This window comes from Eulemur rufifrons, chromosome 4 (genome assembly GCF_041146395.1).
Source record: "Eulemur rufifrons isolate Redbay chromosome 4, OSU_ERuf_1, whole genome shotgun sequence".
NCBI classification, from domain to species: Eukaryota; Metazoa; Chordata; class Mammalia; order Primates; family Lemuridae; genus Eulemur; species Eulemur rufifrons.
This window is the reverse complement of record NC_090986.1, coordinates 66,905,481-66,932,199: the sequence shown is the minus strand read 5'-3', so window position 1 is coordinate 66,932,199 and position 26,719 is coordinate 66,905,481. Positions and strand designations below refer to the sequence as shown.

At 35.0% G+C, this 26,719-nt stretch overlaps 1 protein-coding gene across 1 annotated transcript in view; it reads right to left on the bottom strand.

Moving 5' to 3' along the window:
- Positions 1-26,490, bottom strand: part of SUCLA2 (succinate-CoA ligase ADP-forming subunit beta) — a 45,012-nt gene extending 18,522 nt beyond the window's left edge. Inside the window, exons 1-6 of the mRNA XM_069467297.1 lie at positions 26,375-26,490; positions 20,447-20,627; positions 14,638-14,737; positions 14,309-14,471; positions 5,085-5,213; positions 1,912-2,050 (exon numbers count right to left, since the gene is read on the bottom strand). Coding sequence (XP_069323398.1) covers positions 1,912-2,050; positions 5,085-5,213; positions 14,309-14,471; positions 14,638-14,737; positions 20,447-20,627; positions 26,375-26,464 — 802 coding nt within the window. The 5' untranslated portion in view covers positions 26,465-26,490. The remainder of the gene's footprint in view (positions 1-1,911; positions 2,051-5,084; positions 5,214-14,308; positions 14,472-14,637; positions 14,738-20,446; positions 20,628-26,374) is intronic.
- Positions 26,491-26,719: the final 229 nt, after the last annotated feature.

The window sequence follows — 26,719 nt, the reverse complement described above, 5'->3', positions numbered from 1 at the left end:
ATGATGGGACAGAGTACCAAAAGTAAGTAGGGAACAGACATTTTATTTAATGATATTAGAAATAATTGCTATTTGGGGGAAAAAAGTAAAATCTAAAGTATAACCTTGATTGATCAACTTAAAAGTAAAAAATAAAACAATAAAAAACTAGAACACATTCCAGATGAATATTTACTGATCTTAGGATGGGGAAAAAAATCTCTCAGCATAAAATGATGGAAGTCAAAATAAGATTTGACTACATGCAAAAACAAAAAGCTTCAATATGTTCCAAAAAAAACAAGTAAAATTAACTTCTAATAATAAAGGACAAACTCAGAAAAATATTCATGGCAAATGTCAGACAAGAGATTAACTAACATCCTTAAGACATAAACAGTCCATATACATGGAGGGACCACAAGGATATATTATTAGATGAATAAAGCAAGATGCAAAATGTATATAAGTATATAATCTTTTCTATAAGGGAGTAGTTAAGAACATATTTTCTTATTTGTCTTTACTTGTAAAATAAACACTGGAAAAAAACAGGAAACCAAAAATTGAAAAGAGAAGAAGTGAGAGTAGATGAAGACTAAGAGAAAGCAAAATTTTAGAGTAAAGGAACAGGAATAAGATTGGCAGAAATACACTGTTATGTGTTCTGATTTTTTTAACCATGTAAGTAATCAAACAATCTTTATTATTCTTTGAAAAAAAACTACTTTAAAACATATATGAATGCATACTAGAAAAGAAAACCTGAATACAAAGAAAAAATTAGTTATTAAGAAAACAAAGACATTCCCTTAGCAACAGAATATGGCTATTGAATGCCACAGTTGGACAGAATTCACCGGTCTTACTTTAAATGTTAATTGGTCTCTCTTAAGTTACATAATTAGGAAAATAAGATAAAAAATATGTGTTTTATAAAGATAATTCTTCACTGATGCTTCATTTTTAAAACATGCATCAGCCCTCACTCCTCAAAAAAATTTAATTATTTTCAGTTTTATAAACTACCTCTATTATCAGAGAATTTACTCATTCTTTACACTATCATATAAATGACCAACCAAAAATTGATTTCTGTGATAAAGAATGTAACTAATTAAAAGTGTAAAAGTGAAAAACAGTCTACAAATACTTAAGAAGATTAGAACTGTCCAAAGAGACTTGAAACAAAATGAAATAAATTATAGCAATACAAGCAGTTAATACAAAATATCAAGAAAAATTTAGACTAGGAAAAAGCAATTTAATTTTTTTAAAAAACCCCTATACGTAGAGGGCATGATGATTCAAATCTGATTTACCTTTTAAGCATATGCCAAAGGAGAGCTGTCAAAGTGACAAGCTAACCTTCTTACTGCTTTAGTAGCTAAAAATATTAAAATGACTAGTATTTGAGCATACCCTTTGCACAATAAAGATCCATCTATCTCTAAAGTCTGAAACTCATGGAGACTCAGATGCTAAGCCCCCAAAACTACAGCTCACTCACCACCACACCGGGTACTCTCACCCAGCACTGCCCAACAGAACCTTTTGCAATGATGGAAATGTTCTATATGTGTACTATCCAAATATGGTAACCACATGTGGCTCCTGAGCATTTGAAATGTGAATAGTGCAACTAAGGAACTAAATTTTTAAATCTTATACAATTTTAATTTAAATAGTCACATGTGGCTATTTGCCACTATACTGGACAGTGCAGCTCTACCCTCTCTGTGTGCATATAAATATGTTTATAAGGTGTTTGTTTAAATGGGTCTCTTTAATATTTGTTGACATGCATTCTATTTATTATAAAATAAGCTTCTATGTAGGAATGAGTTCACTTCCTTACAAGTTTAACGTTCTTAGGGAAGCATATGATAGACGGATAAATGCATAATCAATGTTTGATAAAAGATACTTTACCAGCTCCATCTGAATCTTCTACCATTGGATTTATTTCTACCATGGTTGCATCATATTTCAGAAAAAGGCTGTAAAGCTTGACCATGTTTTCTGCTGCAGAATCCACAATATTAGTTGGAAATCCCATCTTCTGTGCAAGCTGAAAGCAATATGTCTTTTTATTATAGGTAGTTTGTGTATGTCCAATCAACATTAATTACTGGAAATAGAAAACTCTATAGCTTATTACTTAAATGATAAGCATGAGTCATTTGTAGTCAAACATTAATCACTGAAATACTAGCTACTATTATTAAATGGTTAAACAAAACTTTTTATTAAAGATCCTCACAAAGTAGATTGTATACCTATTTTACATGAGAAAGAGATTCAGAGAGGTCAAGTGACTTGCCATTTGCCTAGATTCCAGTTCCAGTGTTTATTCCATAGCTTCCATACTGCCTCTAAGCCTTTTAGCCAACCTAAACTGAAAGTTTATATTTTATTAAAATTATATATAAAATGTGGATTGACAATCCTAATGGTCCAAACAGTGGCCAAAATATTAAATCACCTATTTTACCTTTTAAGTAATTTATAAAGAATGTCTCTGAAGCAATAAAGACACATACTGTAGAGTACAATCAAACAAGTAGTATACCATTCATTCAAAAATCTACTGAGCACGTAATACATGACAGGCACTGTGCTAAACCCAAAAGATACAAGTATTTAAGCTTCTAATCTAGTAAAGAAGTCTCGACCATATTCCTAATTAGAGATACCTGTAGAGCTTTTTAAATAATACAATGTCAAGGGCCCAACCCAGTAGTTCTGGTTCACAAGTTCTAAGTTCTATAGTGGATCATGCATCTATCACAGAAAAAAAATAATAATAATTTTTTTAAAAGCATCTATCATGTTTAAAGTTCTATAAGCAATTCTGAATCACGAGTACAGAGAATACATGTCTATGTTTATTCTAATGGTGCTGCCACTGCTCAGGAACACTATGGAGAATTCTTTCCTCTTTTTCAATTGCTATCTAAGATTGAAACATATTCTTCTAATTTTCTATGATGAAAAATCTTAAAATTCTTCAAGGGCGAATATGATTTTTGCAAAGATTCAAATGACAATAAATAAAAGTGAATGTTCAAGCCAAGGGATGTAATTTTTGGTTAAGATCTACTTCATATAAAGTACATAAATAAAGGTCACAACTCACTACTTTTAGGTTTAGGTTTAAACATTTGAGAATTGCAACATAATTCTGGTCAATCCAGTATGACATTAATGCTAATGCTAGGAACTATTTCCATGCTATAGCTTAAATGCTATAACCTTAGATTATTCCTTCACTTATTGCTTTTTTTTTTTTTTTTTTTTTCTTTTTTGAGACAGGGTCTCACTCTGTCGCCCAGGCTAGGGTGCAATGGTGTCATCATAGCTCACTGCAGTCTTCATCTCCTGGGCTCCAGCGATCTTCCTGCCTCAGCCTCCCAAGTAGCTGAGACTAGAGGCACACGCCACCATGCCCAGCTAATTTTTCTATTTTTTGCAGAGATGGGGTCTCACTGTTGCCCAGGCTGGTCTTGAACTCCTAGCCTCAAGAGATCCTCTCACTTCAACCTCCCAAAGTGCTAAGTGTCCAGCCCTTCATGTATTCTTGTAAATCAATATTATCTTCTTCATCTAAATTTCACTCTCTAATCATCATTCTCACATAACTACTTAATGAATCAAATCTCTGTCCCTTTTAAACATTTATACCATTCATTTGCCTAAATTACTTGCTTCACTCTCATCAGGGAAATTTTTCTATTTCCTTTAAACCTTTGTGCCAGTCAAAATTCTTGCTCTTGTTGTACTTCGATCCCATAAACTTGTTCTGACATAGTTTCCTCACTAAAAGATGTTTAATTTCATTCAAAGTTCAATATTCAAACTTTTCTTTTAAGATAAACCACTTATTTTTATAGCCAAACCAAACAACTTAATTGAATAGCAGCATAACAAATATTACCAAGCAACTCTCACTGGCCATGGAGTTTTTTGTGGTGTTTTTTTTTTTTTTTTTTTTGCGGGGGGGGGGGGGGGGTGGAGGTGGGGCTGGAGGGCAGAGTGGGAATGCATGTGGAAGAGAAGCACAAAAACACACAAAAAGGACAGTACAGGCTGGATGCAGTGGCTCACGCCTGTAATCCTAGCACTCTGGGAGGCCAAGGCAGGAAGATCACTCGAGCCCAGGAGCTTGAGTCCAGCTTGGTCAATAGCAAGACCCCATTTCTACAAAAAATAAAAACAACTAGCTGAGTATGATGGTGAGCACCTATAGTCCCAGCTACTCAGGAGGCTGAGGCAGGAAGATCACTTGAGCCTCTGATGACACCACTGCACTCTAGCCCAGGAGACAGACTGAGACCCCATCTCAAAACAAAAAAAAGTATAGCAAACCAGTGAAATTGTAGACAAAATTTATTGTGTATGTGCATACACTGAAAGAAAGTTCACATCATTCATCAGATTCTTAAAAGCGTCCATAACCTCCCCCCCAAAATAAAAGCACTGATCTATCATGGAGATACATAAGACAGTGCCCCTCCAGGCTATACAATTAATAATAAAGGGGACACAAGAACATTTTAAATGATATTATGGAGATGTAAAATCTGGACTATGAGAAACAATGAATGATGATCATCTCAGTTTCTTCAGCAAATAAATTGAAAGAAAAGGATGGAGAGAGCAAGGACAGGGAAATCTGTAAGTCAGAAAAGCCCTAAGAGACATATTAACCAGTAGCAATGGAGGACTTTATATGGATCCCAACTCAAACAAATTATGAAAGGAAAAATAATTGGAAACAATTAGGGAAATTTGAATGACTGGGTAGGTGATGATATTAAGAAATTATTGTTAATTTTACTAGATATGAGAAGAGTACAGTGACTATTTTAAAAGAATCCTTATCTTTTAAAGCTACATATTGAAATATTTATGGAGGATATGATAAAAATATTATAGATATTGTAGATACTTAAAATTACAATTTCAAACAAGATATTAACTTACCTTGACACTAGAAATTTTTTTTTACAGTTTTGACAATCACTTCACTTGTACAAAGTTAATTATCTTTAAGTATTACAATTCTCTAATCACTAACTAGAAATTTTCCAAATATAACATACCCGGAGAGCTTGTTCCTTTTTGATGCCTTCTATAATATCAACAGGTTCTTTAACTATCGCATCAGGGGTCTCAGCAGCAACATCTTCAATGTTCACACCACCTTGAGAACTTCCTATTAACACAGGTCCCTAGCAAGGGGGGAAACAGCCAAAACATCTAGATTTTATTTTAAACATGTCAATAAAATTTTAAAACCTGCTTATGCACAGTATCAGACTTAAGTATCTACTGTTCCCCTCCACCCCTATTTCAAAATTTCCTTGAGAATTTATCCTCACATCTCCAGCACAGTGCCTGCTTAAATATGTTCAATTGAAACAATGGAAAAGAAATAAAAAAGAAGAGGAAAATGATGGCTTGTCCACAAGAAAAAAGATTAAAAATATACATAAAAACTTATACCAAATAAGTAAATATAAACATGTATATGAAATATAACCTATGCATTTTTCATAAAAACTTAAGAGACATTAAAGTATTACTTAAAGCACAAACATGAGAAAATCATGAAAACAGATTATTGATATTTGAAAGGAAAAGTCTATGGAAAGGGAAAGTCTAAGCTCTAGCCCTCCTGCAAGTTAATAAAAAATAAAACTAGCTTGAAAGAATAGCTCTGGCTATTATCAAGAAAGTAAGGTGTAAAATACTAATAATTAGGTTATTAATTTTTAAGTTCTCTAAAGTCAATAAAAAAACTTAAAGCAAATTATCTAATAGATTTGCTAATTTATGCACAAAACTAATCTTAACATGCAAAAATAGGGAAAAAGTAAAACCATATTACTAAAGATTATTTAGTGACATAGGAAAATAGTGATCTCTAGTGAGTTACAGTGTATAGTAGGTTATGTATATGTAGTATTACGTAGGAAAAAACTGATACAAAACCCTGGACTGTATTCTCAGTTGTGTTTTTTTAACATAAAGTATGTTTAAATGTGCTCACTATTGACACAAATAAAATAACAGGAGGGAAATAAAATATTAAAAGACATGTTATTTTAAATGTGATTTTTTTCAAAGAAAACATTTTTTACAATAAACATACTATCCTTACACTCAGGAAAAAAAGGCATGACTTAAATTAAAAAAAAAAATCTAAAGACTAATTTCACTTTTCTATCCTAGCACCTAGTGCTTCAGTAACATATTCACTTAAGGTAAAATTTAAAGGAATAGTGTTATATTCAATAATGTCTGGGAACAAAACCATCCTTAAAATACTTAAAATGAGGCAATAACCAAAGAGAAACAAAAAAATAATCTATTATTTTTTATGGGAGTTAACTGTTATTTAGGCAAAAAATTATTTGTACCATGTGATTAGATTTCAATATATATGTATAATAAAGAATTTAGGGTGCATTTGCCCACAGCATCTGGGAAATAACTTCTAAACCCTCCAACCACACCTGATAGTTTATGCTACCAAAGAGACTCATGGTGGGCCTCTAGATATTTTATGCTAAGACGATGACTCAAGTGGGCAATGGCCATGACAGAAAAACCAAAATGTGATCAGAGGGTTGGGGCTTTGAGCCATGTGATATCAACCCATCCTGCAGGGCTTGGAGATTGAGTCAACCACAGACAATAATTCAGTCAGTCATCACTACATCATAAAACTCCAATAAAAACTCTGGACACCAAGCTCAGCGAGATGGCAAAACAGGAAGCCCAAGACCTTACTGCCTCACAAAAACACTGATTTAACAATATACGGTCCAAAAAGACTTTATGACAATGCCAGAAACCAATTAGGAAGTCACAGTATCCTAAGCAAGCTCAAAGCCAAGAACACCTGGATTGAAACTAGGAAGAAAAGCCATTTCATTTCATCTACATCAGTACCCTCCCACCCCCGAAAATGACATTAAGAGGAAAACATGAGGCTTCTCCCTTGGGAGGGAAAGAGAAGAGTAAAACAAATGTCCAGCATTCTGGCTTTTTGGGGAGTCTATCCAAGGAACTGTTTTCCGTTTCACCGGACTCCAAGTGCTGATGGAAAACCAGCATACTTTCGATGCCTTAGGGATAATGAGAACAAAAGAGAGTGCAGAGGCTCTCAAAAGAGAGGCAGCATCAGAAAACCTGTAATATCCCAGAGAAAAGCAGACACGACTTAAGCCAATTGAGAAAATGCACCCAGCTCATGACTTCTTACACACTGACTATCCTTTATCTGAAATGCTTGGGACCATGAGCATTTCAGATCTCAGGATTTTCTGCATTTTAGAACATTCTCATTATACTTACCAGTTTGAGTATCCCAAATCTGAAAATCAAAATTCAAAATGCTCCAATGAGCATTTCTTTGAGCATCAAGTCAGCATTCAAAAAGTTTCAGATTTTGGACCATTTCAGATTTTCAGATTTAGGATGTTCAACCTGTATTTCTATCACAAGAAACTAGAAAAGGACAACTAAACCCAAAGTTAGCAGAAGTAAGGAAATCATAAAGATTAGAGCAGAAATAAAAGAAACATAATTTTAAAAATCAATAAAACTAACAGTTGGCCCATTGAAAAGATCAACAAAATAAACAAACCCTTAACTAGACTAACTAGAAAAATAAAAAGAGAAAAGACTAAACAAAAACCAGAAATGAAGAAATAGACATTACAACTGATGCCACAGAAATAGAAAGGATCATAAGAGACTACTATGAACAATTATACACCAACAAACTGGACAACCTAGAAGAAATGGAAAAATTCCTAGAAACATACAACCTTCCAAGACTGAACTGTGAAGAGATGAAAAATCTGAACAGACTCATAACTAGTAATGAGACTAAATCAGTAATCAAAAAAACAAAACAAACAAAAAAAAACCCAAGACCAGATGGCGTCACTGGAAAATTCTACCAAACATTTAAAGAAGAAATGACATCAATCCTCTCAAACTCTTCAAAAAAAATTGAAAGGGATGGAAAACTCATTCTACAAAGCCAACATTACCCTGATACCAAAGTCAGATAAAGGTACTATAAGGAAAGAAAACTATAGGCCAATATCCCTGATGAATATTGATGCAAAAATCCTCAACAAAATACTAGCAGCAAACTGAATTCAACAACATATTAAAAGGATTATACATCATGACCAAGTGGAATTTATTCCTCAAATACAAGGATGGCTCAATATATAAAAATCAATGTAATACACCCCTTTAACAGAATGAAGGGCAAAAGCCACAGTCGTCTCAACTGAAACAGCATTTGACAAAATTCAACACCCTTTCATGATAAAAATACTCAAAAAGGGCTGAAGGAAATTACCTCAACATAATAAAGGCCATATATGCAAAGCCCACTGTTTTTTTACTTGATGGTAAAAAACTGAAAGCTTTTCCTCTAAAACCAGAAACAAAGCAAGGATGCCCACTCTTGCAACCTCTATTGAACACAGTACTGGAAGTCCTAGACAGAGAAACTAGCCAAGAAAAATAAATAAAGAACACCCAAAGAGAAAAGGGAAAAGTAAAATTATCTCTATTCACAGATGAGATGACTATGTATGTAGAAAACCCTAAAGATTCCACAAAAAACTGTTAGAACTAATAAACAAGTTCAGCAAAGTTGCAGGATACAAAAATCAACAAATAAAAGTCAGTTGCTTTTCAGTACACTAACAATGAACAATCTAAAAAGGAAAGTAAAGAAACAATCTCATTTACAATTAAAAAGAATAAAATACTTAAGGATTAATGAAGGATTGAAAAGACTTATGAAAACTATTAAAATACTGCTGAAAGAAATTAAAAGAAGACACAAACAAATGGAAAGACAACCTGTGTTCAGGGATTGGAAGACTTAATATATTAAAATGTGTATACTACCTAGGCAATCTACAGATTCATTGCAATTCCTATCAAAACTCCAATGCCATTTTGTAGAAACAGAAAAACACCCTAAAATTTGTGTGTAATCTCAAAGGATTCAGAGCAGCTAGAGGCCTCACATTTCCTGATTTCAAAACATATTACAAAGCTAAAGTATTAAAAACAGTATGATACTGGCATAAAGACAGACACACACACCAATGGAATAGCATAGAGAACCCAGAAATAATCCCTCACATATTTGATTAAATGATCTTCAACAAAGGTGCCTAGACTACACAATGTCGAAAGTACAGTCTCTTCAACAAATGGTTCTGGAAAAATTGGATATCCACATGCAAAAGAATGAAGTTAGACCCTTATGGATTAAAGACCTAAACATACAATAAAACCTGAAACTATAAAACTCCTAGAAGACAACATGTGGAAAAAGCTTTATGACTGGATTTCACAATGATTTCTTGGATATGATACCAGAAGCATAGGCAGCAGAAGAAAAAATAGGAGAATGAACTACAACAAACATAAAAACTTCTGCCCAGCAAAAGAAACAATCAACAAAGTGAAAACGTAATCTACAAAACGGGAGAAACTATTTGCAAACCATACATCTGGTAAGGAGTTAATAACCAAAATATATATATTAAAAAAAAACTTCTACAGCTCAATAACCAAACAAAAATTTAAAAAATCCAATTAAAAAATGGGCAAGGACTTGAATGGACATTTTCCCAAAGAAGATATAAAAATGGCCAATAAGCATATGAAAAGATACTCAATATCACTAATCATTAGGGAAATGCAAATCAAAACCACAGTAAGATACCAGCTCACATCCTTTAGAATGGCACCATCAAAAAAAATAGAAAATAAGTGTTAGCAAGGATGTGGAGAAATTGCAATCCCTGTGCCCTGCTGGTTGGAATGTATAATGATGCAGCTGCTGCTATGGAAAATACTGTGGAGGTTCCTCAAAAAGTTAAAAATAAAATTACCATATAATTCATCAATCCCACATCTGGGTATATATCCAAAAGAATAGAAAACAGAATCTCAAAGAGGTACTTGCACACCCATGTTCATTAAACAGCATTATTCGCAACAGTTAAGAGGTGGAAGTAACCTGAAGGCTCATCAAAGATGAATGTATAAAAAAAATGTGGTATAGACACACAATGGAATATTACTCAGATTTCTTATGCTAAGTGAAATAGGCCAGTCACAAAAAGACAAATACTATATGATTCCACTGATATAGGGTATCTAAAATAGTCAAACTCTTAGAAACAAAAAGTAAAATGGTGGCTGGGGAGAGAAGAGATAGGGGAGTTGTTCAATGGATATACACTGTCAATTTTACAAGATGAAAAAGTTCTAGAGGTCTGTTGCACAAAATGTGCATACAGTTAACACTACTATATACTTAAAAATGGGTAAGATGATAAATTTTATTATGAGTTTTTGACCACAACAACAGGAACCACAAAAAAAACCTCCAAACCCTCTGGATATCAGAAGCTTGGTGAGCTTCTGGTTGGCAATATTCTGCATATTATCACTCATCAAAATGCCAGAAAAGAGACACATCCCTGAGGACAATGGAAGCTTCAAGTTTGGGATGCTCCCAGACCTTGCCCTATGTGTCCCTCCATTGGGCTGGTTCTGATTTGTACCTTTTGACTATGATAAAACTGTATTTATAAGCATAGCATTTTCCTGAGTTCTGTGAGTTGCTCTATGGCTGCAATCCCTGACCCCCAGGCCTGTTACAAACCAGCCACAGAGCAGGAGGAGAGCAGTAAGCGAGTGAGGGAAGCTTCATCGGTATTTACAGCCACTCCCCATCACTCTCATCACCGCATAAGCTCCGCCTCCTATCAGATCAGTGGCAGCATTAGATTCTCATAGGAGCACAACTCCTACTGTAAACTTCGCATTGGAGGGATCTAGGCTGTACGCTCCTTACGAGAATCTAATGCCTGATGATCTGAGGTGGAGCTGAGGCAATGATGCGAGTGCTGGGGAGTGGCTACGAATACAAATTATCAATAGCAGAGAGGTTTGACTGCACAATAAATGTAACACACTTGATTCATCCCGAAATCATCCCCCACTCCCCAATCCGTGGAAAAACTGTCTTCCATGAATCCAGTCCCTGGTGCCAAACAAGATGGGGATCGCTGCTCTAGAGAATTATCAAACTTGAGGGGATAGTTGGGGAATCCCAAATTTGTAGCCAGCTAGTCAGAAGTAAAGATGACCTGGGGACCACCAAACTTGAAGCTGGTGTCTGAAGCAAGGGCAATCATGTGCAGGACTGTGCCCTTAATCTCTGAAGTGTGGCCTAATTCCAAGTACTTGATGAGAGTATTCATTTCAATACAAAAAAATATTTTTTTAATGAAAGAATTCATTCAGTCTTCTGAGACTAAAGAAGAGAACACTAGCAAGTCTATGTAAAGAGAAATGTTTGAAATTATAGTCTAATTTTAAGTTCCTGTATAAATTTCAGATGAAAAGGTATGCTCCATTTCCTCCCTAGCAAGGCAGTTAGTTCATAATTACAAGCTTTTACAAAGCTTTAAAGAGCAGAGGGAAATTCTGATTTAAGATGAGCCTGTTCACTTATTGTCATGCTATTAAAGTAGAATATAGACAAATTAAACTTCAATCTATAGATAACCACAAAATATTATATAATTTCATTCAACAGGAGAGGTAGAAACCAACAAACCTTTAAAATATTTTAATGTTTTGCTTTCCTTTTCTTTTTATATTGACTGACAAGAGAAATGAAGAGCCACAGAGAAAGAAGGCAGCACTAGTGGGGAAAATATAATATTAAATTCTCACTAAAGTAATAATTAAGTCTCCAATAGTTGGTTGTAAGTTAGGGAAAAGGCTAAAAGAACCATGAAATAATAATATATAGAAGAAGATGAAGAGCCTATTTATACTAATTCTACAACCAATTGGAAATGAACTAGCCTGCATGGGTAAATAGATGTCAGTTAAAAACAGTGACTATAGTTTTGCATTTGGTCATCACTGCAGATGAATAGCTGTTTACTGTTCAAATGATTTAGTTTAACTTTTAAATCTTAATAATAAACTTTCAAAACAATATTATTTCTAGAAAACCAGCTGTAATTTCAAATAAATAAATAATGCTATTTTTACTTTTTTTTACCTAAATTCCTCTTCTCTTGTTGGTCTTACAAAAATTTTTACCTTGAAATAGGTTTGAATTTAAAAGGATATGATAAAGTAGCCACATTATATAATAAAGATCTGTTTTAAAAAAAGTTATGGGAAATAAAATTTTGAATTCTTACAACACATTTTATAACTATTTCAGACACAGTCAAAAATTGACACAGTTAAATGTCCCACTCATTTGCAGCAGAGTACAATGTTTTACTACAAAAATAAAGTAGCAAATGTGATTTATTAATTATTTATTTATTATACTTGACTCAGGCCAAAAGTACCAAACAGGCACTAGGCAAATGTTAAGAAATATGATTTAACAAAAGTGCCAAACAGTAGGTACTTAAACTCATCTTCTGGCACACCAACCCTATGGCAGATACCTGCCCAGGAAACCTGATGTGATAGATACTAAAGAAGACTGGCAGAACCTATAATTTGTCTCCTAAAAACAGATGAGTAACAAAAGCAATTTTTAATGATGAGTTAATTACCATGCATAGGACATTAATTCAATGAAAAATGCTCTTTTCTTTTTAAACAGATGACTGATTTTTGTTATTTAACAAAGACTTGTCCACTGGGATTCCCAAAAAAGTTGACTATACCCCAAAAAGTAATATCAACCAACTCTACATCGGTCTAGTGTGATAATATCAAAGAACATTATAATGTCTTTAGCCAAATGGTTTTACTAGTACTATAGTATTTATAGTCTGAATTACTAATATTACAAACATGTATTACTTTTGCAATTAAAATAAAAACATTTGTTCCTCAACAAGATTCAAATAGTTCTCTCAAAATTTAAGCTCTTGAAATGAACTCAAATTTGATCCTTTTCCCAAATGTTTTAATATTTTTAATAATATATATTCAATTTACAACATTTACTACAATCTAGATGAGTTACTCTGGATAGGACTCCTACTCAATTTGTCCAGGTATTTACACTTTGTTTCTGGCTATAACAAAAAGCAAAAACATAACAAACAAAATAACAGATACTGATAAATAACATCAATGAAAAGGAAAAGAAAATGTAGTGAAAATAAGTGAATGTGTAAAACTGCAATTTCTACAAATTTGTGTAGTATATAAAGTTACTGTCATGGGATTTCTAAAATAACTATAACTTACAAAACTAAATTCTACCACATAAAGAAACGTATAGAGGTAAAGATAGCACTAAGAATGAAACATATTCTGAGTGGGTTTTTACTACCATCTAGTGTTATACCTTAAGAAATACTTTCTTATAAAAATTAAAAGTTGTAAAAGACACTATATCACTCAAACATTACTAGAAGATTTAATTACTTATAGGGAAAAAAATCACAATACAGAAAATTGCTATTTTTAAAAAAGTTGTTCTATTTATTTTCATGACCCTTAAAATTTTTATTACTCTAAAGTCTACAAAATTAATAATGTTCTATATCAAATCCTTACCAGGGCTTCAAAATACGTACCCAGCTTGCTTCAAAAAACAAGCTGGTTAACACATAGATTCAGCTTATAAATCCTAACTACACACTCAAAAAGCCAGGTAATTGTAGTATAAAATGATTGCCAATGCTCCCTCCAAGCACTTGATGCCTTATGTTCAATGCTAGCATTTTAGGTTCCATAAAGAGGAGAGTTGGGCTTATGTCATGCTCCTTAAAACCATATTGTTTGCTATTTAATGTCATCCTTCAACTTACCAAGTACCAAATCATTTCATGTAATGAAACAACCCCAAAACTATAAAAAATACCAAGAAGTTGAGAAAAAAAAATGAAGCAATGGATATACGTCCTCTTAGTGGGTACAGAGACTTTCTCTTTGGCTAGAATATTTTACCATGCTAGAAATTATTTTCTCAGTCTGTGGAATCTAGAGATGAACCAAATATAACTTAAGCTGCTCTTAGTAAAATAACAATTTGGAAATCCCATGAAATTTATTGCATCAGGGTTTTTCCTATAACTTTTCTATCACAATTATATCAAATTTTATGGCATTAACTACGATATTTTTTTAAAATGACAAATATTGTGCTCAGGACATACAAACAGATTATGGATCATACTTTTTGAATCTTTCCCACATAAATAGAATAATCAACTGTTGAAATTGAATGTCATAAAGTCATCCTAAGTGTATCATGTCAACAACTACTCACTTGAAATGACCTTTCCATTGTTATTGCAAAGTAGTATTCTCTCCTGGGATATTTTCGCTCACAGACCAATACTTGATTGCATATTCTGCCCTTTTCTCCTGTTTGCTTGGTAAACAACTTTTTCCCAATCATTTGCGAGGAAACAGCTTTTGCTTCTTCTGGACTAAAATAAGAAAAAGAACTCAAATTCTTCTCTCCTCCAATTGAGAAAAACCAATCCACATGCTAGCTAAAATCCCACCTCATCTAATATTTAAACCTCAGTATTTTCATCAATTCAATAATCACATCTTTAACAATGATTTTTCTTTAAAAAAAAAATGACTTACGAGAAAACTATCTTCACTCCTCCTTTGAGGCCACTTTCAAATGTTCCTTTTCCTCTACCACCAGCTAAAACCTGTGCCTTTATCACAACATCTTTTGAACCTAGAAGAAAAACACTTCTTTTAGATACGAAGCATGGAGCAGCATGCAAGACAGTATTTTGTTATTTAGCATACGCAGTAAGAGATGTTATTAAGTCTCATTTATTCACAATGTCAAAAAAATGAGGCATTCCATGTATGTAGATTTCCCCATTAGAACACTAGAACATTCATCATCTAAAAGATCCACAACTTAAAAAACTTAGCCTCTCATATTAAACCATTTCTTAAAGCATACTGAAAATAACTGAACCATTCCTTGACACTTTAAATATCTACTAATAGTATTTGGAAGGTATTAAAAGTATAAAATTCAGACGCTTATGTCTTCTTAACACTTCCCTCTTTCTCTGTTCATATGTAAACTTAATCCTGTGAAAATCTGAGTTATATATGCTAGTTTGAGCAGGAATATGCCATGACTTGGGGGATACCACCAGTACCAGTATTGATACTGATTTATATTGTTCCACTAACAGAAAGTCCTGTTAATATACATTATTGAGCAGTACTGTTATGAGGACTACTATCAGGAGTTATTGAGGTATGTGTATCAAAAGATTCCAGAATGCTACATTTATAAGTAGTATGCATACTTTTTAAATAAATAGACTGAATTTTTCTTCTTTGACAGGTAGACTGATTACTACCTATCCCTTTTCTTCCCCTCTCTAATTTGCTATGGAAAACCAGCAAACTAGCTGTTTAGCCTAAATGCTACTCATCGTTCATGATCAAGAGTAAATGCTTGAGGTGATGGATATCCTAAATACCCTGAAAACCATTACACATTCTATGCATGTTATCACATGTGCCCCATAAATATGTAAAAATATTATATGTCACTAAAAAAAGAAAGAGTAATATCTCTTAAAAAGGAATTCTGTCTCCCATACAGGCAGAATCTCAGAGCCTCCTCATTTTGCCCATACTGGCAGTGCAGTACCAATAATCACATTACGTCAAAATAATTAACCTTTGAGGTCAGGGTTAAGATCCTTACCATATTCATTATATCCCAAGCACAAAGAGTTCTTTGGAATATAACAACTACCCCACAAATATGTATTTGAACAGACTGAAGACAGGTAATCTACAACTGGGAAAAGTCATTCCCTAATGCTCATACCAAGCAGAATGAGACAGGACAGCCACCTAATCAGATGAACCAACCAAATCAATGAGGTAACAAATGCAGTTAGTGATCGAACAAATAAGAAATGACCTAAAGTTTACACTTATACAATTATTACAAAAGAAAATTTAGAAAGTTATTGATGTGAGCCTTCATCAGAAATGCTTACTACTTAAATCAGAAGATGACCCTCAGTCAGCTAAGATAGTGTTTTTAAAAAAACTCCTTTCTCACACCCCACATCCATTCAGTCAGGTAATCATACTGGTTCTATCTTCAACATTTATCCAGAAACTTGACCACTCTTCATCATCTGGAGTTTGGACCCTTGTCCCCCACAGAGTATTCTCAAAGCAGCAGCCAAAGTGGGCACATCATTCTTCTACTTAAAACCTTGCACTTCATGCCCATTTCACTCAGAGTAAAAGCCAAAGTCCTTACAATGGCCTACAAGGTCCTATATAACACCCCCAACACCCTTACCCTTTTTATCTCCTATGCCCTCCCTGTTGCTCACTCCACTTTAGCTACACTAGTCCCCTCACTGTTCCCAGGCACATCCTGCCTTCAGGACTTGGCTCTAATGCATCCTTGCCCTGGAATACTCTTTATTCAGGTGTCCATTTGGGAAAGGCCCTTAATCCCTTCAAGTTTCTCTTTAAATTTCACGTGGCCCATGAGGCCTACCCTACTTACTACTACAACCTGCCCACTTGTGACCAATCCCCCTTCCCAGCTCTACTTTTTTCCCCATAGAATTCATCACCTTTTAATAAATATGTAACTTTCTCACATACACCATTCATTGGTTCTCACTAGAACATAGGCCCAAGAGGGGAGAATCTGTTTTATTCACAGATGTTAACGAGCTTCTGGGACGGTTCTTATCACATAATATTTTGCTGAATGTTGAAAAAAGGAACATTTAAAAATAGACAGAATTCTTATAAATCTAGATTTTCTGCTGTTCTTATAAAAACTCAGAACTGGAAAAACTGGACACAAAGTCCTACAACTAGAGCTGATTAGAAAGTGTCCTGTTTAGACAAGACAGACCGATTTCAATTTGCAGCAGTCTCTACCATTCATTAGGTAAAGATTAGAGATAACTTCTTAATAACTTTCTTATTGAGAAGACTACAGGTAGATTCAGAAACTATGGCAAACTTATAGAGTTCATACCCAAACTAAAAGGAGCAGCCACTATTTATTCTACGTTGTTTCTGGTTACCTGCAAAGTCTTGGTTTTCTAGCACCTTACAAATACTCATTTATATTCAAAGAAAGTAACTATAATACAAACATACTGTAAATGTAATGTAAAAAAAAGGTCAATAGTTAAACCAGTGGTTTACTGGGCTAAATTCAACCATTCCTATTCATTAAACTGGGAATTTAACATACTGACCTATTAAGTAAGAATAATAAAGAACTATTTTTTCAAAAACTTTTTGTAAGACAGAAGGCTCTCCCCCCTAAGTGTCAATCTCCTTTCTTTAGGAATATAATGTCTTTAAGGGCAAAAGATGATTCTTCAAAAGTTCTTTAAAAAGCCCTTCACAACAAAATAAAAGCCAAAAAAAAAAAAAAAGAAAGAAATCATGAAATACAGTCTCATCAACTATGTAGAAGTGAAGAATTAGAAGTCTGAGGACAACTGATTGAAACAAATATTTTTATTCAATTCCATTAATTTATTCAACAGATGCATCTACATACCAAACACTATGCTGGAGCTGTAGAAATAACAGTGAGCAAGAGATCTATCCTGCTCTCAGAGAGCTTACAGTCTTATTAGACTTGCTTTAGTCAGACAGGATCTTTTTTTGGATCCCAAGACTATCCCTAAAATACATTCATTACCGCTCCTAGCTTTAGTCACTCACAAACATTTTACATATTCCTTGTACGTAGTTATCTAACTAATAAAAATTGAAAAGAAGAAAAAAGGCAAAGTCTTATCATATGCCATTAGAAATCTCCCTTCAGGCTGACATTCATTAATCATCCTTTGCATCTGTTTATTCAACCAGATAGAGATCCTGCCCTAATTATACTAGAATCCAATCTTTCTACAGTCAACAGGAAATTATAAAAATTCTGCCAGATCCTTACTGAAATCATATTTTCTTGAACTAGTAACTGTAAGAAAGAGATGGTAATTTGCTCTTAGAATTGACAGCAAATTATAACTATTTCATTTTCCTGTGCTTAATGACCATCCCTTGGATAACCCATTCCAGAAACTTCTCCATGACCTTCAAGCTCACCAACTTTCATTTTGTGGACTCATATAATACATCTTTAAAAATATTAGATTTCTTTCTAATCATTCTTCCATTCCCAACCTTAATTATTCACAACATGTAAAACTTGCCTTCAAGTTGCTTCCCAACTTTTTTCATATCACACACATAAAAAATGACAGAATTTGTAGGAAATACTGAGGACAAAGGCCAGGGTGATTTCAGGGGAAGTCCCAGCTGTAGGACTCAGTGGGCCCAAACTCCATGCTAACTCAATTTCTCCAGTCACCTACAGGACTGAGGGGAAACAATAATTTGACACACCTCTAATGCCTTTCTGCTCTTGTGTATCATTTGGTGAGCAGAAGTCTAGGTAAGAGTTTTTAAGAAATGAGAATTAGCATTTTGTGAATACTGTAGTAACTCAAGAAGCAAAAATCACCCTGAAACAGTCAAAACTCAACATTGGGAATTACTAGCTAGATGGATAAAACCAGTTGTATTTCTAAGGCACCTCATACCATACCCTGTGCAATTAGATCCCATAATAAGTATCTTTTGGTATTAATGACTCACTAAAAACATGAAATTATCTTCCATGTCTTCACAGTCGTTACTTAATATATCTTTTAAAAAGAAGCATTTCTGCTCCTCTAGATTTAAATTTCGTTAGTAGTCATTAATCCCAATCCCTACATTATAATCATCATTTGCAGTATTCTTTGATGAGAACATACTTTCTAGATGAAAAAGATATCCTCTGTTCCAAGAGGCTCAAAATCAGAGCTGCCTACCTGCTCATTACTACCTGCAATTTCTGGTCCCAGAGAACTTGCCAGAAATACTCATAGTTACAGTTTATCCTGCACATATTAACTGTTCTTCCTTCTGTATCAAGAATCATTCAAAGTTTTTATAAGGAGTAAAGAAATCAAAATACATTGACATCAGAATAAATTCTACTCATTTCATGAAAAAGTTTCTAAACAAATTATTTTTTCTGACAAAACAACAGAATTTGGCTAAATTAGAAAATATATGGAAAACTAGTTAATTATAATCATCTGTAAATGGGGAGGAAAGTTTTTACTGACTTATTATATATGTTAGGCCTGATTATCATTAACCATGTACAAGTTCAAACTATAGGTCACCATTAATTAATAAAACTTTCACCAAAATTAGTATGAACTTACACAAAGCTTTTGCTCATTAAGAAGTTTGCTTGTAACCTGATTTAAAAAAAAAATTTGTAATTAACAACAGAAAAAAACTGTAAATGAAAAATCACGCTTCCAAGTCAGGGAAATCATGGTCATCTCATTCAAAAACATAGCTTATATGACAATTTTCTGAACTTACATATACCCTCAAGTTTGAAAGAAAAACCCATTCTAGAAACAAGTAAGTACAAACCAAGATAAAAATTTTTATATTCTTCCATATCTTTCTTGAAAAACTAGTAAAAGCAAAGTATTCACCAAAGCATATTTAAAGCTATATTAATCAATGGACATACAAGAGACATTAATTATGCTAATCTACACAAAGTTGGTAGGATTTAAAATACTGCTAAATAATGCAGTGTATAGCTAGTACATTATGTTATATTCTTATGTTAACTCTTTAAAAATATAAACTTAAGCATATTTTCTAAAGTCAAGAATTGGTTTTTTATTAAGAGATTAATACAAATTCAAATTAACAAAAGCTATTAAGGTTTGTTACCAATAAAAGAATTGACTAATAAACATAAGCAACTATAATTCATTTAATAAATATTAATATTTATTGATTACCTATAAGTGTCAGGCACTCGTCTAAGATTTTGGAATTTATCAGTGAACAAAAAAAGACAAAGAAACCCTGCTCTCATGGAGCTTACATTCTAGCACTCAACTTTTTCCCTCCTTTGGTTCCATTTTTCATGTCAAAAAAGGGAGGGAAGTATTTGACCTCTCTTTCCAACCACATAAACAGCTAAAATTTTCCTTCACCATTTCCCTGAAGAATGATCATAGCCACCATCCTTTAAGCTAGAGTAGTAAATAGAATTTCCTTCACCATAATTATATTCCAACTAAAAACAGGACTCCAGCTTCCTAATGCCAATAAGTGAATCCTAAGTCACTGGCACTACAAGAGCTCATAATTACCTCATAATAATTTTAGAGTTTCAACAATCATAAAGTCCTACCTTCTATTTTAAGCAAATAAAATTTATTTTTTAAATTATAAAACCTACAAGTTGTCATCAAACCAAAAGCAAAGTTCACATCTCATCAGAGTTTCCATGTCAAGGTGGCATAAGTTTTTCTTAATTTAGTACCTAATTTTTTGGCAATTGCATAAGCTTCGTCTGGTGACTTTGCCACATATCCTCTGGGAATGGAGACGCCAGCTTCTTGCAACAATTCCATACTCATGTATTCATGTAGTGAGAGATTCCTTTGCTGTTGCTGCTGTACTTGGAGTCCATGATTATTAAACAATCCAGAACTTCCCAGAACCTAGAGAAATTGGGAACATATAGATGACAGTGATTTGACAGTTCTTCCTGTTAAATACTTGGTTCTTCATAATTATAATAAAACTGTTATATTAAATCATCAAAACATAATATTCAGAGTACCTGAATTACAGCTAAAACTAAAAACTAACCTACCAGCTAAATATCAAATGTTACCATTGTAGTTTTTAACTATTTCCTCATCACCTCTAGTTCTTAACTTAGATTAGAGCTTTACTACCATATCTCCAATGATCTACAGGGCAATGATCTACAGTGCCAAACTTAGCAGATCTAAAACCAATCTCAACTTTTCCACCAAACCAAAAATCTTTCCCAACTTTCTTCTCTCTACCATTCCTCCGGCACCTAACAAGTCATCTGGCACTAGATATATGACAGTCAAATTATCTGGTATCATTAGTCTTTGATACGCTCAAGACTCAAAACCATGGCTTCATCTGTAGTGGATGTTGCTATGAGCTGCCCCGATCCCCCTTCAGCACCAAGGCATTCCTAGCCCCAACTGCTGGGAGTTCTAGCTGCTCACAGCTCTCAGCTGAGTCCTCTCATTGGAGTCTCCTTGATCAGAGTTACACCTCCTTCCCATTGGCAGCCTGTACTCAATGACTGGTCAATGGGACTGGGGGAGAAATATAAAGACCTGTCACCTCAATCCAGTTTGGGACAATTCAGAAGGGACAACCTAATTCCAGTTCTCCCCCAGGAATGGCAGGTCTCTGTTGCAACCACACCACAATTCTAGTTCTCCCTCTATTCAATTCTCCTGCCTCCACTCTCCTACAGGTGTTGATCCAGAGATCACTTTCCAGTAAACATCTTACACACAACTCTCTATCTCATAGTCTGCAAATCTCATCTCAGAGAACCAACCCATAACCTCATCTTTAATGCATTCCTTCTAAACAGTTCCCTTAACTGGTACCTTCTTTACAAACCCATTTCAGGTATTCATCCTTCACAACTATACTGTAAAAGCTTTCAAGAAAACACTGCCAACTACAAACCTTTCCCCCTTACAATCTAGATAGAGCAATTCATTCAGTCAACCAAATGTTTATTGAGGACTTAGGCACTAGAAATAGAATAGTGAATCCAACAAAATAACCTTATCACCTAAAGCTTAGAGTAGCAGACAAAAATAAACATGAGTATTTGTATTTGTATGGGAGTAGAAGCTGGGGCAGACAATAAGTAAACATAATATGCCAGATGGTGGTAAGAAAGAGTAAAAAGAAAATAAAGGATAAAAGAAAATGCTATTTTATACAGTGGGAGAGAAAACAAAATGTCCCTGAGTGGAGTTGAGTCAGAATAATTCTTTCAAAAAGAAGTGGGAAACAAAAATAAGATGTCCTTCTGCCATTTACAACTCACTGTTGAAAGAGAAAGGAGTATAAGGGCTAGACTTTCAACTTCCTGTGGCCCGGTCGAAAACGAGTGCACATCAGTAAAACCTCTAGCATCTATCTACTGGTCCGAAAGCCTCCACTAAATCAGAACATATTCTTAACCAACCAAAACAACACATAGAAACGCCTGCCTCCCTTTTTCAAACTTCTCAATCCTATTAACTTTATAAGGAAATATATAGAACAAATTAAGTGCTATGAAAGACTTTGAAGAGTGCACTGGAATCACAATTTAAATGTTATCCATACATTTCCATTATCTCCATACAGAATGCAGTATACTGAAACATGGTTCATATAACACACATGGTATAATAAGAATTAAATTTAAAGGAGTCTTATTTTAAAAGTCTGTTTCTTAAAGTAGGTTCATGAGCTTTTACATCAAAATTACCTGGGTTGCTTCTAAAAATGCACATTCCTGGGCCCTGTTGTCAGCTATAAAATCAGATTCTCTGGACTGGGCCCAAGGAAATCTGTATTTGTAACAAGTCACTCAGTTGATTCTTAAGAATTCTACAGTTGAAAACCATTTGTCTAATAAGTTAATTGCATATAATAGCAACTATTTCTGATTCATTTCATAAACTAAAATCATGGATAACATTTCACCTAGGTAGTTCAATTCCTTGATTTAGTGTCACTTCAATATTAAAAGCCAGCAACCGGCTGGGCCCGGTGGCTCACGCCTGTAATCCTAGCACTCTGGGAGGCCGAGGCAGGTGGATCGCTCGAGGTCAGGAGTTCGAGACCAGCCTGAGCAAGAGCGAGACCCCCGTCTCTACTAAAAATAGAAAGAAATTATATGGACAACTAAAATATATATATACAAAAAATTAGCCGGGCATGGTGGCGCATGCCTGTAGTCCCAGCTACTCGGGAGGCTGAGGCAGTAGGATCGCTTAAGCCCAGGAGTTTGAGGTTGCTGTGAGCTAGACTGACGCCACGGCACTCACTCTAGCCCGGGCAACAGAGCAAGACTCTGTCTCAAAAAAAAAAAAAAAGCCAGCAACCTCCCAACTGTTCAGTAGACATCTACCTCTGACCCAGAAATCCCATTTCTAGGTATATGTCAACACTAATGAGTCCTTATGTCCACCAAAAGGCATCTATAAGAATGTCCCTAACAGGTTCATCTATTACAAACAAAAAATGGAAATGACCTAATTGCCATCAAAAAGAGAATGACTAAATTGTAATATATTCATAATAAAATACTACAGAGCAATAAAAAGGACACATCAATGGATTAAGCTCACACACATAACGTTGAGGGAAAGAAGGCAGACACAAGAGAAAAAAAAAAGAAGGCAGACACAAGAATACATACATGATTTTTTTTTAATAGAGCTCAAAAACAGTCAATTTAGCTTACGGTGAGAGAAGTCAAAATTAGTAGGTATCTTCTGTCACACAGCATTGATAAGAGAGGGGACATGAGAGCCTTCTGAGGGCTGAAAACATTGTATATCCTGATCTGGATGATAGCTACATAGGTGTATACATACATTAAAATTCATCTAGCTATCCATTTCAGTCATATACCTTACTGTACATAAATTACACCTCAAAATAATAATAATAAAAGTGAGGGAAGGGAGTAGCTAGCATAAGCCTGGAAAAAATAGTTATATGCGCAAATATTTTTTAAATGCCTATATACTAGACAGCATGGTAGGGGCGCTAAAAGAATAATGCCAACTGGTTCCTAGCTACAAAGTTTACAGACATGTAAATAAACAACTGCATACATATAAGAGCACTAGGTCACTAGAACGTAAGTCATTAACTGGAGCCTAAGTACCTGGATGGATCAGAAAAGATACCCTTTAGGCCTTATCCCAGTTTAGAAAAAAAAAAAAATCTGACAGCTATACAGGACACTTTGGGGAAAACTGGGGAATCTGAACTATATATATTCATATTCTATCAATGTTAAATATCCTAAGTATGATTTATTGTGGTTATTTAGGAGAATGTCCTTATTTTTAAAGACATGATGAATATCTAGAGGTGAAGTGTCACGATGCCTGCAACTTAAAGGGTTCAGCAAAAATAGATGAATGTGTGTGACTTTACACATACATACATATGTATATAAAGATATGCATATGTATACAATTTTTGTTAAAATAAAGCAAATATGGCAAAACATTAAATCTAGATGAAGGCAACATAGGTGTTCACTGTACTATTGTTGGAAAATATCTGCTAGTTAGAGACTTTTCCAAAAAAAGTTGAGGGTAAACTCATGATGCAGATCTCTAAGTGTATTTTTATGGTTTCTTTAAAATACCTCTACTTGCAAAGAATAAGTACTCATAGGTATTACTGATAGTTTTTATGCCACTTTAAAAGGCTTTTTAATGTGAAGTATTTTGATAATGTTTTCCTTGTACCACTAGAAGTTATAACTTAAAATATCATCAACTTTGAATTACATTGGTAATCCAAGTTCCTGCATAATCACAAAAACTCCCACATGTAAGTAAGTACTTATCTTTCTTGATACTGTCACTTAGAAGATTCCTACTGTCTAAAGGTCACCAATTCCTTCTGATACACCACCACCCATCCAATCACATACCTAGTTTAATCAATACTTATTCAAAAGTAGAAAAATGTAGTTATTGGAGAGTGTAATTCACAACAACCAAGAAAACCTTTTAATTATTTAATCTGCTCATAACCTGAATTATTTTCATCAAAGATACACTAGGTGAAAGATACCGAGAAATTGGAAGTGTCAAAGAACTAAACAATATGTTGAAGAAAATTTGCTATATTCAATGTGTGACCATGAACAAGGCTCCGAAGACTCTGCACTTCTGTATCCTCATCTACAAAAGCAAGGGGTTAGAATAAGGTCTTTCCAAACTCTAAATATACATTTCTTAATGCCAGGGTGAAAAAGGAAAGAAGCTGTTATAAAGACAATATAGTAGGCATTTCCATGTGGAGAAACAAAAGCTTTTAAAGGAATTTCCAAAAGGATAAAGATTTTGGTTAGAATGAAAATATATTTGTTCACCAACTCCTCATTTTCTAACAACTAGATAGCACCTTTTAGGACTCATACGAAGGAAGTTCAGGGCCAAAAAAGTCACTTGTATTAGGAAGCAAACTCATGGAACTTATTAACCCTAGGCTGAAAGTATGAATAGCTTTAAAAATTAAAAAAAAAAAAAAGGGCTTCCCCGAAATATGCTGAAATAAAAAAAAATTTTTTTAATGTGTTTGTATCACTGGGAAAAAAAGGCTCTAAATCAATTCATATATGACATGGTTGAGGAGTTACTTCAAAACATAACCTAAAACTCTGGAATTGACTTAAAAGGCCAATGATGCCCTTTTACAGTTTCTTGGTGTCAAAGTCGAAAAAAGACGTTTATGTTTTTCCAAGTATAGAGCAAACTCAAGAACCCAGGCTTTGGAACCAGACAGTTCTGGTTTTAAACCTCAGCTTTGATCTTACCTGCTATGGGACCTAGCTTAAATTACTCATTCTCTTTGCCACAGTATCTTCATCAGTGATGTGGGTTATTAATGATTCCCTCCCAGTGTTGCTGAAAAGCTTAATGAGAGACTACATGTAAAGTGCTTAGCACAGTACCTGGCATGCAGTAAATACTCAAAAACAAAACAAAACTGGTCGCTATTATGCTACAGTCTATCCAGAAATGAAGTGATCCAAAAGAAGATTATTTTCTTACTTTTCCAATTGGTTAGCTGGAGAGCATAATCTTATCACGGCTATTAACAAGCAGAACAGTATATAATTACTTGGGAAAGGGGGAAAACTTCCCTGCCTCGCCCCAGAAAAGGCAAGCCAACAGACACTGCCGGGTCTCTGAAATCATTCCCATTTATGACAGCTCCCAAGGAACACAAAAGCACATGTGAAGGGCATTTCTCTTGCCCAAAGAGGGGCCGCGGAAGCCTTGGCCCACGGCGCTGGACGCGGTAATGACAGCAGAAACTGTCCTCACCTCCTCACCTCCCGTCAGAGCCCACTGGCTCCCCGCCGCCCCTTCAGACAAGGGGGGAGGAGCCGCGGCTCAGCCGCCGGCCCTCCTCGAGGACTAAGGGCTGGAGCACAGGCGGAGAAACACGAGCCTGCTCGCAGTCCTGGCGGGCAGTACTCCCGGGCAAGCCGCCTGCGGGCCCGGCAAGGTACACAGGAAGTGTCACTGCCAGGAAAGTGACCCCGAGCTGGGCCTAAAGTCCCGTCACACCTCGCCCACAGAAGCCAGGTCTCCTATCTCGCCCTTTCTCCTGCTGACCATCGAGGCGAGAGCGGGCTGGAAGGCAATACCTGGGCAGCAGCCTGGAGCGCCGTCCGAGGTCTGTGGCTCCGAAGGGTGGCGGCGGCCAGCAGCCGGCTGGAGACCATGGACGCCGCCATTTCTGAGTCCGACCCCGTACCCTCGGCGCCGCGCGCAGACGCAGAAAGCCAAGGCAGCCCAAGGCGCAGCGGCTTCTGAATACACACCGCTCCTGGCCCCACCCTCAAAGGGGCGGGGCCCAGAGTTAACTCTGCTGCTGCTGTACTGATGCCCTGGCCGGCAAAGGCAAGAACTACGTGGCTGACTCTACGCCGGGCTTGGCGGGCGCAGAGCAAACTTTGACCTTTGAGCTGGCACTGCAGCCTCAATATCTG